Here is a 24,281-nt window from a genome sequence, read left to right on the forward strand (position 1 = left end):
TCTTCTACTTCTTATAGCTAATGATGGCAATGATGATCAGGATGATAAGACTCTTCTTGTCTAGCTACACACTGAGACGTATCAATTTCACTCACAAAATGATTACCTTCCTTTCTGCAGAGACACATCGTATACTTAATTAAGAGGATAATTGCAGAAATTGTGTCTTTAATAAAGTGGTCCATTTTCATTAGCGTTTACAGAAAGGCGGAGAAGCTTGTAGATTCTTGGGAATTTAATTTTGTTAATTACAAAGAATGGGACACACACACATATAAATGTTGCATATTGTATCAATTTTCTTTAGTGAGTTGCCTGAAAGAGAAGAAGGAGAAGGAGAAGAAACTCCAATTTTCAGTCACTGGGGATCACCCCAAATGTATGTTGATAAGTATTTCAGTATTTCTTTTGCCTTAGTAATAATTTGAGGTGCTGATCATTAAGTATGAGTATGCCTTTCCTTTTTAATCTCTTGCTGGAGGCACTTTGCTTGATCATTGGGTATTTTATACCGTCTGGGAAGAACAGTGTGACAATACTTCCTTATAAGATGCTGAAGACAGAATTAATATTTATCAGGTGTTCTGCTGAATGATCATATCGGTTCCATTGATTTTTATATAATTATTTTGGAAATTATGGGAAGTGTTTTTATTTCAACTTTGAAACAAACATACAGTGTTTGGGACACTGAGCTCTGGTTCATCATATCTGAAATTTTGGATGCTTTAATTGTTTCCAATCTCAGCAAAAAACAAAATTTGGAGGGTTCTTACCGGGTGAGTAGGACCAGATTGATACCGCCCACCCCTCTTTTCTTCCTTTACATGATCAGGATACTGGCACACCCCTTATTTTCCCAGTAGCTTCCTTTCTTTACTGCTTGTTAGATCTTGTTTGGAGCCAAGCAAATAGGTAGCAGCTAAAGGGAGGTAGGAAGAGGGATGTGCTAATGGAGAATAGTTGGATGTGCCGTGCTTCAACTCAAGAACAATGGAAGTAACAGCTGTGCAATCAGCCAGCCCATGCCTGATTTTCCCAGTACCTTTCTTTTTCTACCTTGATTTTATGCACAGCATATCTACCTGGACCACTGACCCCCAATCTTTCTTGAGCTACCCAGTGTCCATAGCTTTTTTCTTTTCTTCTCCCCCAAAATTAAATGTTAATTAGAGTTAGTTGAAATTTTATTGGTCTGAAAGTGAACTTTAAAATATGTAGGCTAAGAGGGAGTTTTAAAAAAAGATGCATTAGAGTGTTTTAATTTTAGAAATGTTTTTTTAAAGAAAAGCTTAGTGTTTTAAAAAATGTTGGAAAAAATGTTTTTCCCGTTAAAGAATCTGAAAGAATACGGTGAATTTTGTTAATATAAATGGTGATAGTTTATAAAGATTAAAAAGTGGAAATAGAAATACATATTATTTCAACAGCAAGGAAGATAAAGCAGTAATGGTTACATTGATTGTTCTATTCAAAGAGGAGAATATATTTAGGTTTTTTTTTCCCCCTTTGGATATCACTTCTGGGTTTTGTGCTTTTGAAGAAAAGAAATAAAACTTTTGCCGATTAGATAGATTTGTTGTTATAAAAATGGCTAAGGTAAAGGTTCCCCCGCACATGCGTGCTAGTCGTTTCCGACTCTAGGGGCCAGTGCTCATCTCTGTTTCAAAGCCGAAGAGCCAGCGCTTGTCCGAGAACGTCTCCGTGGTCATGTGGCCGGCATGACTAGACGCCAAAGGCGCACGGAACGCTGTTACCTTCCCACCGTAGTGGTCCCTATTTTTCTACTTGCATTTTTACGTGCTTTCGAACTGCTAGGTTGGCAGAAGCTGGGACGAGTAACAGGCGCTCACTCTGTTACGCGGCACTCGGGATTCGACCCGCCAAACTGCCGACCTTCTGATCGACAAGCTCAGCGTCCTAACCCACTGAGCCACCACGTCCCTTCTATAAAAATGGCTAGTTACATACTAATGTGTAAAAGTAAAAAGTTTAGATTGTAATATTGTTATCTTGAACCGTGCTAAAAAGAGTCGGAAGTCAATGCCTTTTTCTTTCTTCCCTTGTACCTCATATTTTCTTTCCCCCGTTCTTTTTTTTTTCTTCCCTTAATTGCCTATTTTTATTTTTATTTGTATTTTGGTCTACCTTATAACAAACCAGAAGCTTTGGATTTCTATAAGGTCAGAGATTTTAGCAAAAATCATGAAGCTCCAACTTCTTGTATTCAGAGCATTCTTTCTCCATACAGAATTGAAATTTTTCGGGAGCCCCACATACCTCTTGGCATCAGTATTGTTGGTGGACATACAGTTATAAAACGCCTGAAGAATGGAGAGGAGCTTAAAGGAATATTTATCAAGCAGGTTTTGGAAGACAGCCCAGCAGGAAGAACAAAGGCTCTCAAAACAGGAGATAAAATACTTGAAGTAAGTTCAGACTTCCACTTTAAAAGACTGTAGCTGCTAGAACAGACTCATTTTTTAGAGAGATTCTACTGGCTACAAATTACAGATTTAGTAAATAGTAAATATTTACAGCTTAACTTTAACCACTTATCTTATGTGTGAATAAAAAAATAATGATTGCGTAAGATGTAATTGTGGGTATTTGAATTTACTGTTCTTTTTTTTCTTTTTTTTTTGAGTGGGCTGGCCCTTATACTCTACTGAGAGCTGCAGATGCTGCTTATCTACACGAGAAGAGATTAATAAGTCCTACTAGAAACACATGCATTAATAAAGAATTTTTCTTTTTGACTTATTGATGACAAGTGAGCTCACTATTCATGGGAAATTTCTCTTTGGGGAAGGATTCCTGAAAAGGAGCTTATTTCCCCATCATTTATGAGGATTTGCTCTGTAGTGTAGTGCAGTCAAGAGGAAAGCATTTTAAGGGCCAAAACAGTCAGAGAATAACAGAAAATACTAGTGCTGTTTAAACACATGTAGTATTAGGAAACCAAATACAGGTAGTCCTCGACTTACAGCAGTTCGTTTAGTGACTGTTCAAAGTTACAATGTCACTGAAAAAAGTGATTTATGGCCATTTTTTCACACTTACAACCATTGTGGCATCCCCATGGTCACTTGATCAAAATTCAGACTCTTGGCAACTGACTCATAGTTATGACAGTTGCAGTATCCCAGGGTCATGTGATCCATGGAGCAAACTCCATGGAAAAGCCAGATTCACTTAACAACCATGTTATTAACTTAACAACTACAATGATTCACTTAACAGTAGCAAGAAATGTTGTAAAATGGGGCAAAATTCACTTAACAAATGCTTCACTTAGCAACATAAATTTTGGGTATGATTCTGGTCATGAGGTGGGGACTACCTGTATGCATGAAAATAAAGCAAAATGCTCAGTTTGAAATAGAAGTTTGAGAACAGCGCATTAAGGAAAACAAATTCAGTGTACTGTTTAATTTGGCCTTGAGTTGAATGCATAAACCTAATGTTATAAAAAATGTCCAAGGGTTCAGTTTTTTATTGATCTAATTCAGTGATGGCGAACGTTTTAGAGACTGAGCCTCCAAACTGCAACCCAAAATCCACTTATTTATTGCAAAGTGCCAGCACGGCAATTTAATCTGAATACTGAGGTTTTAGTTTAGAAAAAGTATACATTAACATCTTTTGTCTTAAAAGAAAAACACAATAACAAAGCTTTGAATGATACAAACAACTTTTTACTGAAAGGTAAAAGTTTGCATTTGGCATGCTTTTGAACAATTAATGTGATTTTTGCTGTTGTATGCATGCTGATAATTTGTCTAACCTTGGCTTATACTTTGTAAGTTTGAGAGTAACACATGCAGCGCTCAGGTCATCTGTTAGTCTGTTTCTGGTGTCAGATTTGATATAATTCAAAGCTGAAAACAGTGCACTTGCTCCGGAGGCTTATTTTGGCTCAGAAGGGGCTTGAGAAATGGCTTTTTCCTGTGAAAACTTAGCCAAAGAGCAAGGTGCATGTACCCACAGAGAGGGCTCTGAGTGCCCCCCTCTTGCATGCATGTCATAGGTTCGCCACCACTGATCTAATTGAAGCATTGCTAAATGTCTTTGCTATTGATTAGATATTGTGTTGATGCTATGAGTACCATTTTAATCATGGGACTACATCTGTTATATTAGTAAAGCTCTTTGTAGATTTTATTCAGGTCTTTCAGCTGACTGAAACCTTTTTCCAGGATTTGGGTCAGAAGAAGTAAATCTAAAATGTTTTTAATATTTTATCATTGGGGCTTTAATTGAATTTTTTAACATTTGTATTATTGTCTTTTATTGTTGTTAGCCTCCCTGAGTCCTTCGGGAGATAGGGCGGCATATAAGTCCCAAAAATAAATAAATAAATAAATAAATGAGCTCATTTCTCTGCAGGTATCTGGAACAGACTTACAAAATGCTACTCATGAAGAAGCTGTGGAAGCTATCAAAAATGCAGGCAACCCCATTGTTTTTGTGGTGCAAAGTCTGTCAACTCTTCCAAGGGTAATCGTCTCCACATATTTATTTTCTAAAATTTAATTTTGATAGAGAATGGATTTCAAATTGTGGGAGAGAAAAAAAGATGGGGATCAGTTTATATCTAGCAACTCTATTTTTTTAGAAATAGAGTTTGCTTTCTTTTCATTTTTCTCTTTCCCTTCATTTTGATTCATTCATGTATTTTTTTCCATTCATTTGGTTTTTTTTGTAGATAATTTCAGTAATAAACCCTAAGAAAAAGGAAAGCGACAAGGATCAGGATACAGAAGAAACTGAAAAGGTAGCTCCAGTCTCTTTGTTTTCCAAAACCAGATTCATAAAATAAGTTATCATTTTAAAATACTCCAAGATTTGTTTAAATGGAAGAAGGCAGATAATACGGTGTTTCCCTGAAAATAAGACCCCACCGGAAAATAAGCCGTAGCATGACGCTTGTAATATAAACCCCACCAACAAAATAAGCCCCAGTTAAGATCGTCAGCCAGACAGATGCATTTAGTACCGTATTTCCCCAAAAATAAGTCCTAACCGGAAATTAAGCCCTAATTCATCTTTTGGAGCAAAAATTAATATAAGACCCAGTCTTATTTTCAGGGAAACATGGTATCTGGACTTACATAGTAGACTTTCTGAGATGTTTTGAAAAGATAACTAAAAATTATTTCTAATTGCCCTTTATCTTTATTACTGTTTATGCTATATGTATTTATATGTTATATTGTTAAATTTAACGTTAAATAACATTAAAAGCAATAACAACACCTAATAATAACAAATAACAAAGAGAAAATAGGCTTTTGAGGTCACATGTCAATGATCTAAAAATAATGAAGACTTACAAGGCCAACAGATACCTACTTAGAAGCAAGTGGCAATTAGTTCATTGGGACTTGTTCCCTTGTTAAGTGGGTTAGAATAAACAAACCTCTTTGGAAAAGATTTTCTAGAAATAGTTCACATCTAAAATAGACATAATCTAAGTGTTCTAGAGTGGTCCAGCTTGGAAACAGGTTCCATTCTAAACTTTTCTAATCATTCATATTAGAAAAGTAAAAACATATTGGTTGTATTTTTGTAATATAATTTTTATTAAGATTTTTAATTACAGTAGTAAAATCTAATGAAAACTAAATGTAGAGAGAGAGAAATGCATAAAGAAAGAATAAATAATATAGGAAAAAAGAGAAAGATTATAATAAAAAAGAAAAGGAAAAATATATATAAAGAAGCGACTTTCAACTGAAGAGATTGGACAACCATTTCTCACAAATGGTATGGGTTTCCTGCCTAAGCGGGGTTGGACTAGAAGACTTCTAAGGTCCCTTCCAACTCTACTCTTCTCTTCTCTTCTCTTCTCTTCTCTTCTCTTCTCTTCTCTTCTCTTCTCTTCTCTTCTCTTTTTCATCACAATAATTATAAACAAATTTGATAATTCTTCATTCTCCTATAAGGTTAAACAGATACAGTATTTCCTCTTCTATATCTGTCCATTATCTATAAGCAAAACTGTAAAATATCTACTTTTGAATCCTGATGTCAACAGAAGTGTCAGGCACGAGAGACCAGGTCTACACATGAAGGTTAAATTAAACTGATTTATTGCTAAAAAAAAAACCTATCCAAAAGAATCTTCTCAACTAATGGTTGGCACCTGTTTAGAGTTAGATAAGAATCAATGGCACTCAAGGACAGTGGGACATAGTTGTCATATGTCTACTTAGGAATTCTAAGAGATTCACTCCACACCTAGGATCTTACAACCCTTCCCCTACAAAAAAAGTCCATATAAAACTGTCAGACCATTGCTAAATAAATGAATATCATTTTAATCTTGATCAAATAAACCAATTTTATATTTCTCCCTTTTACTTCTAAAAGTCTTAATCTTTGATTCAGTCAAATTTTGTGACATGATTTGATTTTTCTTCAACTCTTCTTTATCCCATTACACAGATTTCTTCAAGGCTTTAACAAGCTTCTTTTGTAGATCCAAAAAGAAAACATTTTGCAGTTCATTCTTTTGGTATATTATTTGTATTTCTATTTTAATTTTAAAAACTTCAGCCAGTTCCTTTTGTATGTCCAGTAAAGCATTCTTTTCAAAATCACTCTTGGCTTGTCATTGTTACCCATATGTCGTTCCTTCATTAACATCTTTTAGATATACCCTATCCATAGAATAGTAATAGTGCTGTAATAGTATTGATATTGAAATTATTAATTTCTGGCTCCATTCTTCAAAAATCTCTCTTAATATTTATGACCTTGTAACATTTTTGTCATTTTGAAAGTCCCGGTATTAACCCAACCAGATATGCATTTTTTTTCCTGCTGCCTAAAATCTTTGATGCCTCTAGTGTCCAGTTTCTAAAATCATCACTTATCTTTTGTCATGACTTGCAATAAGCAGGATAGCAAGAAGTCCTTCAAGAAGTTATTTTTCTAGTAAATTCCAAAACTGTATAGTAAAAGTCAATATTCCAAATTTATCTGGACCTTTAATCCATTTATAACTTTCTTAGAAAAAATCTTATTTAGCTTTTTACTGCTTGTTTCATATTCCATAGGTTCTTAAGCTTGTAATTAATATTTTGTTCAGAATTGAAGATAAGCTCACCCAATGAAGAGTTTCCAAACTTGTCATTCTGAAGGTCTCTAATAGCTTCAAGATAGTTAATAAACAATTTCTGAAAGGGTTTAAAAAGTGAGGTTTGCAAACTTAGTGTCCTTTAAAGGGCTGTGGCAAGCTTTTGAGCAAAATGGCTGATCTCATCATCTCCCAGCAGTCAAACTCATGGAAAACTGATGTCCTATATATCTTCTTGCACAGAGCAGCCATGCAGAGCACATGCGGGTGATCTCCTGTCCTCTCTTTATCCAGAGAAGTTGTCAGGAATCAGTCTACACACAAGTTCCTTGGTCTTTACTGCAGTCATTGGTTCTGCTTTTGCAGAGCAATCCATCTTCAGTTCACCATACCTCCCCCGAAAGTCCCAAAAGTAAAAACAAATTGTGAAGTAACATGGCTCACAATATAATTGATTGATTGTTGATAGATAATCACTTTTCTTCAGCAAGGCTATTTACATGAAGATCTGCATAAGACAATTCATGTAGGCTAGGATGAACCTTTAGACCTCATGGTTTTCCTTAAAAAAATATGGAAACTATTACTTTCATGGTGTATGAAACGAAAAGTACTTGCTGTTCGAATGAATGTGTCTAGCTTTGTATGACTAATTGGGAACAGGGATGATTTAAACAGGCACATTTCATGTTTCTGCCCTCTCTTTTTCTGTAATTTTAATCATCTTGCCTGATGCGGTGTTCTTGGGGATTTCAGATCTTGCATGCTAGTTTATAAATCTTGAGCTGTACTAATAAATGTACTGCTGTAATATAGATTGGAGGAGCTCTCCTTTCTCAAGTTTTTTTTTAAAATAGTTTGAATAGTTTAAACTTGGTCGAAATGATTAGAAAATTATTTCTGATTTTTAAAGCAATGTACATTGATGGAGGAAAATAAATGACATGTTTGAAATTGCTAGTATCCTACAGGTAGTCCTTGACTTACAACCACAACTGAGCCCACAATTTCTGTTGCTAAGACACTTGTTAAGTGAGTTTTGCCTCACTTTGCAACCTTTCTGGCCACTTTCGTTGAGTGAATCACTGCAACTGTTATTTGTCTGAAGTGGTATAGGGTTTTCTGCTTGAGCAGGGGGTTGGACTAGAAGATCTCCAAGGTCTCTTCCAACTCTGTTATTCTCTTATGTATATGTAGTCCTCAACTTACAACCACAACTAAGCCCAAAATTTCTGTTACTAAGCAAGACAGTTGTAAAGTGAGCTTTGTGCCATTTTACAACCCTTCTTGCCACAGTTGTTGTTAAGTTAGTAACATGGTTGTTAAGTGAATCTGGTTTGTTCGATTGACTTTGCTCGTCAGAAGATCACAGAAGGTGATTACACGACCCCGGGACAATGCAAGCATCATAAATATGACTCAGTTGCCAAGTGACTGAATTTTGGTCACATGGGGATGCTGCAATGGTCGTAAGTGTGAAAATGATCATAAGTCCCTTTTTCCAGTGTCATTGTAACCTCAAACAGTCACTAAATGAATGGATGTAAGTCGAGGATTACCTGTATTTAAAGGAGTACTCTTCAGCATAGAGCATTTTATCTTTCACATTTCTGGCTGTAGGATCAACAGCAGTATTTTTTCACTCTTAAGTTTCTGTGAGGTAAACCATAGAGTTTCACGTGTGCATCTATATGTTTACGCCTAGAGAAACAGAATACCATTATTCCAAGACTTCTAAGTCCTTTGGAGGACCTATTTTTTGAGAACATGAGAATCTTGCTCTCTCTAACTCCTACAGAAGGAAATCTGGGAGAAACCAGAAAGTCTCGCAGCACTCGCTACTTACCGTGAAGTACAAATTTGAAAATTGAAGCAAAAGTGCCAGGGAACAAAGAAACAAACCTTGCCTGGCTATCCTTCATTCAAAAACATTGACAAATATAAATCTGGACTTTGGCTTCTAATTTCCTTTTTTTCCCCTAGTGTTTGTCTTACTGCATTTCACCTCGAACTGCCTTCTGATCATGTTCTCTGAAATGATGTTTGCAAACAATTCAGCCACTCTAATAGCAAGACAGCTTTGGTTATGCAAAATCTGCTGTCTGTACCTTAATCCATTTCGGTTGCTCCAATTGACTTTTAAGAGCCTTCCTCCTTGTCTAATCCACTGTTCTCAAGATGATCGTCCAGATGTCCTAGTGGGGCCAAGGAAAAGTATTCTTATAATTCTCTGATTTTTCTTTCTCTTTACAAGTGTAGCTTTTTGTCTGCCGGATATATTTGTGAGTTGATTAATTTTTGACCACAATTGAGCTCCAAATTTCTGTTGCTAAGCGAGACAGGTGTTTAGTGAGTTTTGCCCCATTTGATGACCTTTCTTGCCACAGTTGTTAAGCGAATCAGTGCAGTTGTTAAGTTACTAACATGGTTGTAAACCGAATTGACTTTGCTTGTCAGAATGTCATAAAAGATGTCAGAATGTCATAAAAGATGTCAGAATGTCATAAAAGATAACCACATGACTCTGGGACACTGTAACCATCATAAATATGAGTCAGTTGCCAAGCATCTTGAGTTTTGATCACATGACTATGGGGCTAGTGTAATGGTCTTAAGTAAGAAAAATGGTCATAGGTTACATTTTTCAGTGTCGTTGTAATTTCAAACGGCTACTAAACAAAAGGTTGTTAGTCGAAGATAACTGTACTTGTATTCTTAAACTGTTACTGCCTTGGAAAGGTTTATCTGGGGACTTTGTTTGATGCCTCTTGTAGAGAACTTCCTTTTTTTGTAGTGGCTGAGTGGTTGGAAAGCTGACTGTCCGGTTTTGAGACCCAAGCAATGCGCAACGGGATGAGATCCCATTACTTGCCATAGTTCCTGCCCTAGCAGTTTGAAAACATGCAAATGCAAGTAGATTTAGTAGGGTACCACTATGGTGGGAAGGTAACAGTGTTCCGTGTGCCTTTGGTGTATAGCTATGCTGACCACATGACTGTGGAAAATGTCTTCAGACAACACAGGCTCCTTCGGCCAAGAAAAGGAGAGTTGGACACAGGGAAACTTTTACCTTAAATGTTTATGTGGATTTCCTCAAGTTGAAGGTATAGGTTCTGAGCTCTAGAATGTCCCTCTTTTTTGGGGGGGGCTATATTGCAGATATTGTGGTGTCATTACAACAAGCTTCTTCTTACATCAGGAAGAAAGTTTATCATCCTGGAAGTAACTGAGTACGCGGTTTTGCAGGGAGATTCTTCTCAAGGCACATGTGCACATTCAGCCATTAATGGTATAAACATGCCTGTGTAGACTGACTCCTGGAGCTCTGCTGTTGAGGCTGTCTGTACCAGGGGCCTCCACGAAGAAATTATTTATTTGTGTGCTTGTTGAAGAAATACCACTTGTCACTGATCTGGCTATATCATGTCTTTGAAATTATGCGGACCACCAGCTAGTTTTAAGAGCCATTTCATTGTGAAGATAGTACTCCACAGATTTTCCCCCTGTGAATAAAACTTGAATGCCGCCCTGCACGAGCCCCTGGGCAGAGATTGTAGTGCTAAATTATGCAGTACTTCAGCATTCATAACACGGAAAAGTAGTTGTATGGGTAATGGTTTCTGTTCTACGTGAATGATTCCGTCCCTGACGTACTAATAGTGCAAAAGGGCGTTAAGTTCAAAAGCTAATGGAATACATGACTTCTGGAAGTAGTGATATCAAATATAAATAGGAAGTAATCTTCCCCCACCATATTCCAGATAATGTTGGATTTGAAATCTCTTTCAGCTGGAGAATGACAAATAGGGAAAATGTCATTACAAGGGTGGTCCAATGTATTATTGTGTAGATATTCTTCAGTTGATAGAAGTTCATAGAATTATGTTCTGGCTGGTTATCTCCGTAGGGTAAGGTAAAATATTGATTATGGCTGAATGAAAAGATAGACAACATTTCCTAGAACAGAAGCTGAGTCAGGAAAAGAATTAATTTTTCCTCTAGACTCGGCAGATCGGATTTAGTGGATTTGGTGAATTTAAACAACACTTCCTATTCAGAGAAAGGCAACATAAAATAATCATCTTCACAGTGCATGTGACAATACTATTCAGAGAAAGATTCAAGTGAAAACAAAGCAGAGCTGCATCCAAATTGAGTGGGTTGACTCATTGCCGTTTAATTTTTATTGTTCTCAGTAGCAGCTGTTGCCACAGCAAGCAGCAACACAAAGCTCAAGTTAAACAGGGTTAGATCTGGTTAGCATTTAGATGGGAAACCACAAGAAAATTGCAGCAGGCCATTAGTTTGGGAAGCAAAATAACAGCCAAGACAAAATTGGTCATATATGGTTTGTTCATATATTGTAATCAATAGAAAGCTGGCTGGCTGACTTTGGTCAACCACTCTCAGCCAACCCGCCTCACAGGGTGCTGGTTGTGGGGAAAACAAGATAAGGATTGTGTTTGTTGCTGCCTTGAGTTATTTGTAAAATAATAATAGTAAGGGGATATAAATAAATAACTACATTTGAGTTCAGTGTGACAGAGTTTTTAACTTTAACAGATCTGTTGCTTTTCAACTCCTCAACTTAGTGTTAATTTGGATAGAGTGCAAAATGGTTTTCCCCACTACCTAAACTGTGGGAGCTTGTTTTTATTCTCTTTGTTTTTGCTGCTGTTCTTGACTAAACTACGTGAAATTTATGTTGTCCTGATTTGCAATCGCTTTCAGCTGGAACCGTCTTCCTCCTTTATTGCCTCTTGCGATTTCTCATTTTATTTCCATCCCACATTCAAATAGCCTGCTTTTTCAATAAATGTTGATTGTTCACATGACGGCAACTCTTGTGTTTGCAAATCTCTTTTAAAAAAAAAAAACACCACTGCTTTTACTGCAGTATTATAGAAAAAAATCTTTCTAAAAATGACATGCGAAACCATGATTCTCTGCCGTATGTAGCAGCATTTTTCAAGCCATTTGTGCGGGTCCTGTGACACTTGGCAGTCGCTGTCTGTTTACTAAAATGCACTTGCCTTTAGCGATGTGATCGTAGTTGAGCTCACTCAGCCCTACAGGACAGCTCACAAATGACTCAAGCCTGAGAAACAGATGCTTGGGTTGTGTCTACTGGAGTCCTCTAGTTCTCCTTCTTTAGGGTGATATGTATCACTACATGCACCATTATCGAAAATGCCTTTATTTATGCGAGGTAATGAGATTTTATTGTGAGTTTTATGATACATCACTTGTTAACCAGAGGTAATATTGAAAATTGCGTAGCCTGTAATGTTTGATGGAGCTTTATAAGCTGGTGTTGTTTTTTCCTGTAAGTGCCTTGAAAGCTGTAGATTTATTGTATGAAGCATTCTGGTCCTAGGTGAAAATTGTACTTTTACATTTATGTTGTCAGTTAAGCACTGTATTATCTTCGTTGTTTTGGTATAAGGAGACATTAACATCCTAGCATTCCTTGCTTCTAACGAACTAATACAAAATCACTCTTTTTTTCTTTTTCTTTTTTTGATGTGGGGGAACAAAAAGTGAGATTTATTCAAAAGAAACCCAAAGTCTATGAAACTGGAAGCTTCTTTTGAAAGTAGCATTTATAAACGACACATATGTAATGATTTCCTTATCAGAACAATCTGAAATTTCTAGGCATAATGTGAAAGGCTTTTTTTTTTCTTTTTAGAAGAAAAGTGGGACTCCACCACCCATGAAATTGCCACCACCTTACAAAGGAGCAAGAAAGTCCAGCATGGGTGATCCAGAAGAGGAAGAGGATGAAGAGGAAGAAAATGCTTTTACAGAGGGTAAATTATGAAGTATTATTAGATCTGTTGAATTGCTACTTTCAGAATCCTTCTTTGGGGATCTTACCTAAGAAAAAGTTGCTTATGGTCACCATATGTATTGCCAGAATATGAGAATTTTGAATTCCAATGGGAAAGAATGCTGGAAAAGACTAGAGAAATAAAAAGAAGTAAATTTTCCTACATCGTCCCTTGTTAAACTACCCAAAAAATCTAGAGAAATATTAGAATTGAATGGGGGAAAAGTTCCTGAATGCCAAGACCATGATATTCTAGACCCTTTTTTTAAGGAAGTCTGGACAAAATTTAGTTAAGGTAGAGATCATGAATATGCCACTTGTCAGTAAACTGTTTAACTAGGCATAACCAGCATTGGGGGTAATAATTCCAAGGTTCTCTGGCCCTAATCATTTTTACATGTGAATCATCTGGAAATCTCATGATTGTATTTTATATATTATGTACATATGTTGTATATAATATTTATATATTCCGTACAAATATGTAAATGAAATATTTATTTTATGTATTTATGAGGGTAGTAGTTTCTCAAGGTCATGTGATCACTATTTGCAACCCTCCCGGTTAGCTTACGACAAGAAAAGTCAATGGGACAAACCAGATTCACTTAACAACCATGTTAACTAACTTAACAACGACTGTGGCAAGAAAGGTTGCAAAATGGCACAAAGCTCACTTTACAACTGTCTTGCTTAGCCACAGAAATTTTGGACTTAGTTGTGGTTGTAAGTTGAGGACTAAATATAACATCAGAGGATAACAGAGTTGGAAGGGACCTTGGAGGTCTTCTAGTCCAACCCCCTGCTCAAGCAGAAGACTCTATACTTCAGGCAAAAGGTTGTCCAATCCCTTCTTAAAAACCTCCATTGATAGAGCACCCACAACTTCTGTAAGCAAGTCGTTCCATTGATCAATTGTTCTAAGTGTCAGGAAATTTCTCGTTATTTTGGGTTGGTTCTCTCCTTGAGTAATTTCCATCTTCCTACACAGTCCTTTATTAAGCTACCAAAAGATCTGGAGAAGGTTACCCATCTGGATAGTTTTAAAGCTAAATAAACTTAAAGGGCAACCTTTGTCAACTTTTTCCCCTGGAGAAATACTTGAAATAATTATCAGATCTCAGGGAACCCCTGCCTAAAAATGTCCAAAAACTATGGAAGTTGCACAATACAGTTCCTCTCTAACCTACACGATCGAAATTGTATAACATTTCCGACAATGGCAAAGTGGCTGCTTGGCAGCTGAGTCTCAGCAGATAATAACTGCTACCACTGGAAAAATAAACATTGCTTTTTAAAACTTTGGGTACCTCAGCACTGTACGGTGCACAAAAGTTTCAAAAGCAGTGTTTCTTTCTTTGTCTGTTTATTGGTCACAATTCCTCATGGAACCCCTAGCAATCTCTTGCAAAGCCCTTGTGTAATTGAGAAGGCTGGTGATTGAGGATAAAACTGCGGTAGGTGCTAGTAATAGATGTATAATATTTCCAATATCAAAAGCAGCATGTCTCTAATAGAAGAGAATATTTGTAGGTCCGGGTAAACTGTGGGATTCTTGATGCTTGAGCTTGGCTGTTTTCTTGCAGACGTTTCATTACCCAACTAGGTAACATCATCAGCCCCCTGATATGTACCTATCATGTTACCTAACTAGATAGCGAAACGTCTGCAAGAAAACAGTGCTCAGAGAGCATTAAAGAACCCGAAGCATGTCTCTGAATATCACTTGCTTTTGTGGACTAGAGAAGAGTAAAGTTACTTAAGGCACATGTTTACTCTTCATAGTTTATGTATCACTTTGCAGAGTAAACAATCAAAGTCACGAAATAGTGAATGTGTTTCTGTTTGCCTTTTGCCTTAATTTTCTGCTCAATTTTAAATCGAAAGTCCATATTACAAAATTAAAACAACAGATTCATTTCAGGAAAAATGCAAGACAAGTTAATTTGGCAGTACCAGCAAAAGGGTGGCATGGTTTCTTATTGATCACAATAGGAATGCAGTGTTGGCTTTTAGTTTGATCGCACACGGCTCTAAAGTTAAAATGCTGCCTTTCCAATAGATGTCACTGCAATCACTAGCAATGGTGTTAGATTTTCTAACTGTATCAGAAAGCTTTTCAATCCATCAAACAAAATGACAATCAGAGAGCTTTTAATTTGGATGCTATCACACGTCCTTTAATGTTTTTAAATCTTGTTCTGAAATTAGCTTTCCTACATGATATTTCTTAAAAGGTAAGCAGGCTGTTATTATACATCGTCATGGGTATCTGCGCACAGATTTTCTGCTTTGTACAGATTTTAAAACTATTGATTCAGTTCTCAAATACTGAAAGTGTATTTGAGTGTTAGAAATGTTAAGTGTAATAAGGTCTGAGAATGACTGCAACCAGTAATTTTTTTTTTTTGGCTCTGCTCTGCTAATGCATTGAACAGATGTGGCTTTGTGCAGGCATATTACAAAAGATGATGCTTTCTAAATGGAAAGAATGTTAAGTCCAGTGAGTAAATACTGACTAATCATATATACCAACTTTCTACTGATCATTCTTGTGACTATTTAATTGCCATATAAAATAAATAATTTTAAATATATTCTTACTGTTTACTGAAGGGGCATTAAATGGATTAGCATCTGCTTGGCAACGATAAGGATTTAAAGCAGACAGTTTTCCTGAAGATAAAGCATAATACCACACTGCAGCTCTGATCAAGGGAAAACTAAAAGATAATACTTAGCCAGCTCCACTGGGCTGGCAAGCACTCACTGATTATTAGAATCAGAAACAAGCATTTATATATATGTTTGTGTGTGTGTGCGCCTGACCGGATGTTACAAGCCGTTTATCTGCAATTAAGAATGGGCCATTAAGAATCAAATCAGCTAGGCTCACCATCAAGAAAAAGGGCAGCGTTGTTTTAAAAATGATTTCTGTTTCAGAAGAAGGATGCTAGTTGAATCGTAGTGATTTCCAGCAATGCAACAACAATACAGCAGCAGTAGCAACAGCACTAGAGCCTCGGTGGGTCAGAGATGGGAGACCAGGAATTTCTCTGGTTGTGCTGGCAGGCTTGCTGACGGATGTAACTCTTTGCCTGTGGGCAAGATTGAAATTAATTGTGATTGGTCACGTATCATAGTGGAAAGAAAACTGACAGATTGCCCTTAAGGCGAGGGAAATCTCTCAAGCAGGCCCAAGGTCGTCAGAAGAAAGACGGAGCTCCGAGTCTCTCTGTGTGTTGTGTGGTGAGGATTGGAGCTGTTCCCAGCATTTGAATGTTTGTGCGGAATGCAGATACCTAGAATTGTGTTCTAATGCAGCAATGGTGCAAGGGGGGTTCCCAGGTATGTATTAAAGCATCCACGAATGCATTCTATTTCTTGTTTTTTTTTTCATTGCCTGTTTTCAGCATGCAATGATGAGTGAAAATGAAACACGAACTGGATGTGACATTCTTTCTCCTGCTTGAGTTATTTGCATGTCGGAAGAGTTGATGGTTAGATGCATTCTGCTTTTAAGAAGGTACCACCTAAGTTTAAGTTGGGAACCGTTAATGGAATGCACTGAATGGCTGTGAAGCTGACCATATCAGTTAATTGTTGTGTTTGCTTAAAATAATAGGAGAACTTAATTATACTTAACGTTATTGGAACGCAGAAACAGATGTGGTTGCCTTACACTGAGTCTCAGAAGGCGATAGGTAAATGTTTGGCATGTGATAAGAAGCTGCTGTTGAAATTTTGTTCAGCATTTTTATTCTGTAGGGCAGCAGAATGTAAGTGTCAAAGGAAAACATGCTCTTTTTCACAAAGAGTGATACTAATGTTACTGTATTGCTTGCTTGCTTGCTTGCTTGCTGAGAACTGTGATAGAAAATCTAAATGTAAATAAAGTATTGGGGGGAAATTGTGCCTGTATGTGTCTGTGTATACATTCGTACATACATAGAATACTCAAGCTATCAGATCTGACCTGCAACAATCCAGATGGCCAACAGTTGTCAGCAAAGAATTATAGTGTTCAATATTTCTTTGCGGCCCTCTGGTTTTTTTTGCTTTATACTCTAATCCAAATGCACTCGTACATGTATATGTATATCAGGAATACGTATCTGGTTAAAATCTTTAATTATTCATGATAGTGATTGTTTTCCTGGTATCTTTGTACTTTACATTCCGAGTTGGAAATGTAAAACTTTAAAAGGTTCTAGACAAGTAGGGAATTAGGGCAAAGAATTTTTTTAGCGAGGCTACTGCTTTATAATGGAAGAAAATTTAATATCATTTCGGAGACTCACAATACAGATGTAACAGGTGGTGAGATAATGTGTGTGAGCATATATCATATTTGGGAAGGATTTTATATTATAGTACAATGCTATTATAATATAAAACTGATTTCCATTGCTACATGCCATTGGATGTTTTTAAATTGATGTTTGAGGCTCAAATAATGCCTTTAGAAATAATATTATCAAACTGCAAATGGAATACAGTAATACCAGGCTCTAGCCAACAGCTGCAGCATTCCAATAAGAATACCCACCATGCTATTTCCTTAAATTGTATGGCTAAAATTCATTGTCTTCTTTCCTCTGTTGAAGAATATGATCAATAACTGTAGAAATTAGTAATCTGCTTTTTTTTCCAAAACATTGTTAATATTTCCAGAAATTAGACCACCCAGTGCCATCTCCACTGCAAAAGAAGGAAGAGTACTTCTCATTTCCAATTTCATTTTATGATTCAAATGTAAATATATATTTGAAATAAAAGCCTTGGTGGAGCAGTGGGCTAATGCTTCCTTAAGTAACACCAGCTGCCTGCAATTAGTGCAGGTTCGAGTCCCACCAGGCTCAAGGTTGACTCAGCCTTCCATCCTTCCAAGGTAGGTAAAATGAGGACCCAGATTGTTGGGGGCAATAAGCTGACTTTGTAATAATGCCGCTTGGGGGGGCCTGAAAGCCAAAAAAAGCAGGCATATACATAGAATGAAGGCTATTGCTAAGCACATTGATTTGTGCTTTAGATTGTAAGCCGCCCTGAGTCTTCGGAGAAGGGCGGGATATAAATGGGATTAAAAAAAAATGGGGAAAGCAGCTTAAAACTAGTGGAAAAGTGCCCTGTTGCAGAAAGGGTTAAATAATTGTTGCAGATAACCATAGCAACTTTATTTGAAGGTATTGCTACCTAAGGGGAGGGGCTTAGAAAGAAGTAGTTTGCAACATTATCCCATAGAGCAGGGGTGTCTGCCGGCCCGTGTGCTGGATGGGTCACGAGGTAACTGCACCCACCCCATTGCCAGCAATCGGGGAAAAGCTCTGATACATCACGTGATGTCATGTGACGTCGCGAGTTTGACATGTCTGCCATAGAGATTTATTCAGGGATTTATTTTCTTTTTTTAACAGTCCTAAAGTCATCTTTCTTTTGCGAGCTTCCTGAGCCACACCAAATTAGTTCTAGTTCAAGTTCAAACTGGTTGTTTGGTTCAGGTTCTTGAGAATTACCTCACTGTTAGCTAGACGGAAGCTGTCCTAACAGCCTTTATATAATTTCTTTCTATCCTTGGATTGCCTCATTACATTTTGCATACCTTGTTGGGAAAAAAAATAAGAAAGAAGAGAGTATAACTGAGTGTCCCTTTATTCTGAAGGGGAACATTTTGGGATGTAACAAGAGACAGATCAAGAGCCTAATCAGCAAGATGCTCAATGAGCTGGTGAAACTTTGAAACGGTTTGCCTGAAAAATCTGGTGTCTGGATGTGTAATAAAGTGTGGATAACATTTTGATAACTGCATCACTGAGATTCTGTGTAATTCACAGACTTAGTAGGGTTGAGGTAGGCCCTGGGGAGGAGGAAGAGATGGTCCCCTTGGATACTTTCATCTTCTTCCACCTCCCACTGCATATTTTTGCCACAGAAAAACTCCCAAGTGAACTGCAAGTGAACATTCTTAGTCTGCATTTTCCTCCATTTGAGTCCTATACAAATAATATCCTAAAATCACATTGGCTTTCCCAGATGTGGAAGCACTATTACAGGTCTGTCTGAGTTGAATGATAATAAATAGCCCAGGGGAAAGGACATTTTTCACAGTTGTGGAAGAGCAAGATTGAACAGGGGGATACCAAAGATATAAAACTGCTTTTTGAACTAAAAATTATTGGCATCGAAAATAGCAAGATTTCATGCCTTCTTATTTGATGGTACCATCAATGACTTTGCTTTCTAAAAATCATGAAAGAAAATGTTCTACATTCTATATCAGAGGTCCCCAACCTTTTGCGCACCAGGGAGAGATGTTTTTCTGTGGGCCAGAGGGGACGTGGTTTTGTGTGCTGCCTGCATCCCGTGGATAGGGCTTTGCTTGTTTGTGTGGACCGCTTGTTGGCATGTCACAGCCCAGTACCGGTCCATGGACTGGGGGTTGGGGACTCCTATTCTATATGAAATACAAAGTACAGATTATATGGCTTCTTCCAATTTACTGATGATGAACTGTGTAATTGTTCTTGTTTTTAATGTATACTACAGCTCTGAATTTCTTAAATTAGAATTTATAATGTAGTTTCAATTAAGTAATTCATTTTTTTTAAAATAACTGTTTTTGCAATCAGTACTTACAGTATATACACTACTTACTTTAAAGAGCTAAAGTTGTTTATGATAAATCTATAATAACTGTACAACAATCTACTAATATAAAGTTAGATTAAACAATTAGGGATGGCCAATATAACAGTTATTGTATAGTAGGATATAACATATTCAAGAAGTACCGTAAATATCTTTATAAGAATATGGGCTACAGGTTTTTTTTAATAAAGTTCCTCACTAGAATTGCTGTCAGTCTAAGAAGGTTGGTTCTGAAAATGCTCCGCTACTTTGCCTCTGTCTTGCACATTTTATAAACTTATTGAGGGTTGCCTGTTTTGTTGCTTGATAGTTGCAGACCTTGAGTGCATGTGTTGTTCTAAGACAGGGGTGTCAAACTCAATTTCATTGAGGGCCGCATCAGGATTGCAGTTGCCCTCAGGGGGCTGGGTGGGTATGGCCAGGGTGGGCGTGGCCTACTGGGTGGGCATGGCTGGAGTGCATATGGCCTACTGGGTGGGCGTGGCCAGCTCTACATCGTTCGCATCAAGGGTGCCTATGGGGGCCTGGGCAGGAGTGGGACAGATCTGAGGGTCTCTGGCAGAAGGAGGGTCTCTGGGCCAGGGCCAAGGCAGTGGGGGCTGTTCCCTCACTGTTTCCAGGATGGCTTCGCGGGCCACATGAAACCACTTCGCGGGCCGGATCTGGGCCTCGGGCCTTGTGTTTGACATGTCTGTTCTAAGATAAGATTGTTCAAGTTATAGGAAAGTTTAATAGTATTCCTGCTTATTTCAATGGTAAAAATTGTTTGAACCACAACTAGTTAAATTGCAGGGTTTTAATCTCCTCCATTTAGGTCTTATAAACTATAATACTTAAATTAGAAGTTTTAACTTCACAGCCCATGATTAGCTTTTAAAACTGAACATTCATTTCAAACAAATGAAACTTTTAAAAAATATATCAGTGTAAATCATACTTTGAGGTGGGTAAATATTGAATTATGAATATAGTACTGTCAGATCAAATAGATTCTATGCATGTCTCCTTTTCTTTCTGCAGATTTGTAAATGATTATCAGGGCAAACTTTTTAATTTATTTACTCCCACTAATTAAGACATTTAATAATGTTTTATAAATTGGTAGGTATTGTGTAGTACTGGAAAACATAATCAAAAACTAAATGTTCTTACCAACCCTTGACATTTCCCCAAACTGATTCTAACATTGTTATGCTGTTTAATAATAAAGATGGAAGCTGTAACCTATATTGATAATAAAGATGGAAGTTGTAACCATATTTGTGTGTCTCATATAGACACTTGAATGTGTTCATCAAGAATAAAATGGTGCCTGTTGGTAGCCAACAGTTGTTTGTTGCTTACCTGTGGTCATGCCTCACCTCCACAATTTATAAGAATGTAGGTAAAGAGCTACCTAGGGTCCTGAAGGAAATAGTGGAAAACACATTGCCTTCCAGTATATTATTAAAATATTAAATTTATGTGCTGCCCATTTCACTGATAAGGTGAAATGGATGTGTCTTGTGACTGGCCTCAACCTCCATGAAACCATTTTGTAACTATGCACCACCAAAGTAATTATTTGTGATAAAATCCAAGATGTATTCTCAAAATTCCAAATAATAGTCTCAATAGGTGGTTTTTAAAAAGATTCTAATCCATGAAGTAAAATCTATGAAAACAGGCATTTTAGTATCTCTTATAGGAAAATGGCATGATAAGGAATGTCTCAGTGAGGGGACATTTAAGCATATTGCTGATCTAAAAATTAATTGCTGAACTGGAACCAAATCTTTTCAAGCTTTTGGAGATGTTCAACAGATTTGGTTTTTGGTTTTTGTTCTGAGATTAAGTTATTTTACTATTGTCAGTTCAGTAGCTTTTTGTAAAGATTTGAAAGTCCTACCAATCTCACAGTTTATTTATATATGGAACAGTTTATATATTTATATATGAAACAGTTTATTTATATGAAACCTTAAAATCACGATCGTAGAATAAAGAATTTCTTTTTTCTTTTTTCTTATAGTTTTTAAGGCTCATTATATATGGTTGTTCAGAGGAAGACATGTCTTTGTCTTTTTGAAGGAAAATTTGGCCAAGTATAAGAACAGTACAGAATTTTATTTTCCTGGTCTCTTCAGAAAAATAATGTCTTGCTAATGAACTGGTGAAATATTATGCACAAAAGAAACAGTGTAATTTTGTGTAGATCTCTTTATGGATGTGATCCAACAACACATTTGAACTTTCCCATTCTCTCCTATACCTGGAGTTCTCAGAAGTGCTGTAGTACATAGTGAATTATAAAGATTTAGGGTTCAACAATAGATGATAGGTAAGCCGGATGGGTGATTGGAATAAGCTTCAAATTGCTTCAAAATGTGATCCTTCCACTCCTGATAAAATAAGTTTTTCAAGATTTATCTGCTGGATATTAAATAACTCCACTACTTCTAAGGGAGGAAAAAAAATCAGAAGTCTTTGTGTAGAAAAATGAAAGCACTATTATTGCCTTGTAAATTATATGGTCATAAAAGCAGATAATGGAATTCTTTGGGGAAACAAAGGCTGACTCTTTCCCATTATTTAAGTAGCATTTGAAAAATTACACAAACTGCAGGGTAGCATATAGAATGGCAAAAATGATGAACAAAAATATCTGAAATGCATTTGTCCTTATGCTCAATAAATATGGCAGTTATCTTTTAAAATGCATGTTAAAGGCCTGGAATCAGTAAAATACTGAAACATTGGCAAGGTCAGCACACAGAGAAAATATTTGACAAATATATAACCAGTTCAAGATTTATACCAGAAATCTTGGAATTTAAAGGAAATATTGGCCTGCAAATATGTCCATTTATGACCAGTGATAAGAAATGGAGGTTGTTGAAGTCAAGAGTTCCTTTAACCTCAGTGTGTGTAATTCTAGTGAAAAAGCATTAATTTTAAAGGAAGAACTGTCCACTGTAGCTCTATGCAAACACCCTTTACTTTAATAAATTTTAGGGTATGTTCTTTTAGAGGGGGAAATACTGAAATATAGTATTGAGGAAACGTTTGTTACTGAATTTCAGTCATCTATTATTTTACTTTAATGCTATTGAGGAAGAGAAAATTGCTGGGTTCCTAAAGTGGGCTTCAAGCAATATGATTTCTAGAAAATTAAAGAGATTAACAAATTAAAAAAATACAATCTGAGTACTAAAAGAGATAACAGGCAGTACAATAGTGTGAAGTGTTTTTTCCATATGCTTTCCCGAGAAGCATGACATACTGAAATGTAATATTCCATCAATTCAAGAACAAAATACTAGGATGTTGCTTGCCTATTTTTGGTTGGATCCAAGCTTAGTCAAAATATGTAGAGGTGCCATGCTAACATCAGTAATACTTAAGATGATTCTAACTATAGCAGTCTCTAATCCTATTCTACCCTTTCAATTACATCTCCAATAAGGTGTTCAAAACATTTCTAACTTTCATATATTTATCCAATCTTCAGATAGGTGCTAACCAATTTTATTGTGACTGTTTCTGTACACATTTGTATATACAAAATAAGGGACACTAAAGGAAAATTATTCACATCAGTAAATTGAATGAAGAAGTGGTCTGAAGATGATGTATTTCATTCAAGCTGCTTGGGTCCATCCACCACTTGTCCTGAATTTATACTTGCTCATTTTGTATGTATATTTCCATTCTTGTGACAGAAAGACATTCTGCATACAACTCGACAATGCAATTGAAGAAATTGGAACCACTGTACTCTTAAATAATAAGATGCAATATCTAAAATAAAGTCTAGAACTGATCTGCAGAAAAGAATAAATAGGGTTGTTTTTTATTTTCATCTGTGCTATTGAAATGTATGTTGTTTTTAATATTAGGAAAATTTAACCTAATTTTCTTATCTGTGCCTTGTTTATTCCTAATAAGGAAAAATTAATGGCATCTGTTTCTTTCTGTTGCTCTTTTATTCTTCTAATAAGGCTTCTGCTATGCCATTGTTAGATATGTTGTCTGTTCAAACTGGACTACGGAAGTTAATGTCTGCTAAGTCAAAATGCTTTATTACAAATAACTTCCTGCAAGAGTACCGGTTGTACTTAAGGAAGGAACACAGTGTATTCACTCAATCCAACAATAATTTCATCACAGTGTAATTTAGGCTTAGATTTCTTTACACAAAGAGGTCCCTTGTAGAAAGAAACTGGTTGTAATTCATTCTTCATTCTAAAGATGTAGAAATATAATGAAACGGTGTGATTTGAGAGCATGTAAGATTCCCAGTTGAGTATTCCACAAGTCATGTCAACTGCTGTCTAACTGAAAAATGGAGAGCACAGATTTCTATGTACATATTCAATAAATTATAATTTACACTATGAATGGAAGAGTTTCATGCGTGAAGCACAAATTAAATACAGAATTTTAAGTACAGCTTTGCATTCATTAAATATATAATGTCTATGTTAAATGGTAGCCTAGCAATTAAGACAAGCAATTAATTAAGGGCTTGTTGATTGAAAGGTTGGCTGTTTGTGACCTAAGTACCAACTTGCAATATGATGGGGTACTTAGGTCTCAAACTGCCAACCACATGATGGGGTGAGTTCCTATTCTTGCCCCAGCTCCTGCCAACCTACCAGTTTGAAAATATGCAAATACAAATAGATATTTGGTGGGAAGGTAACAGCATTTTGTGTACCTTGGCATATAATCATGCCA

General features: G+C 36.5%; 1 protein-coding gene across 1 annotated transcript in view; it reads left to right on the forward strand.

Annotated features, from left to right (window-relative positions):
* PATJ (PATJ crumbs cell polarity complex component) overlaps window positions 1-24,281 on the forward strand; it is a 168,411-nt gene that overhangs the window by 82,148 nt on the left and 61,982 nt on the right. Inside the window, exons 24-28 of the mRNA XM_083359895.1 lie at window positions 308-379; window positions 2,252-2,429; window positions 4,390-4,500; window positions 4,709-4,777; window positions 12,777-12,897. Of these exons, the coding sequence (XP_083216021.1) occupies window positions 308-379; window positions 2,252-2,429; window positions 4,390-4,500; window positions 4,709-4,777; window positions 12,777-12,897 (551 nt within the window). The remainder of the gene's footprint in view (window positions 1-307; window positions 380-2,251; window positions 2,430-4,389; window positions 4,501-4,708; window positions 4,778-12,776; window positions 12,898-24,281) is intronic.

This window comes from Vipera ursinii, assembly GCF_947247035.1.
Source record: "Vipera ursinii genome assembly, chromosome: 3".
NCBI classification, from domain to species: Eukaryota; Metazoa; Chordata; class Lepidosauria; order Squamata; family Viperidae; genus Vipera; species Vipera ursinii.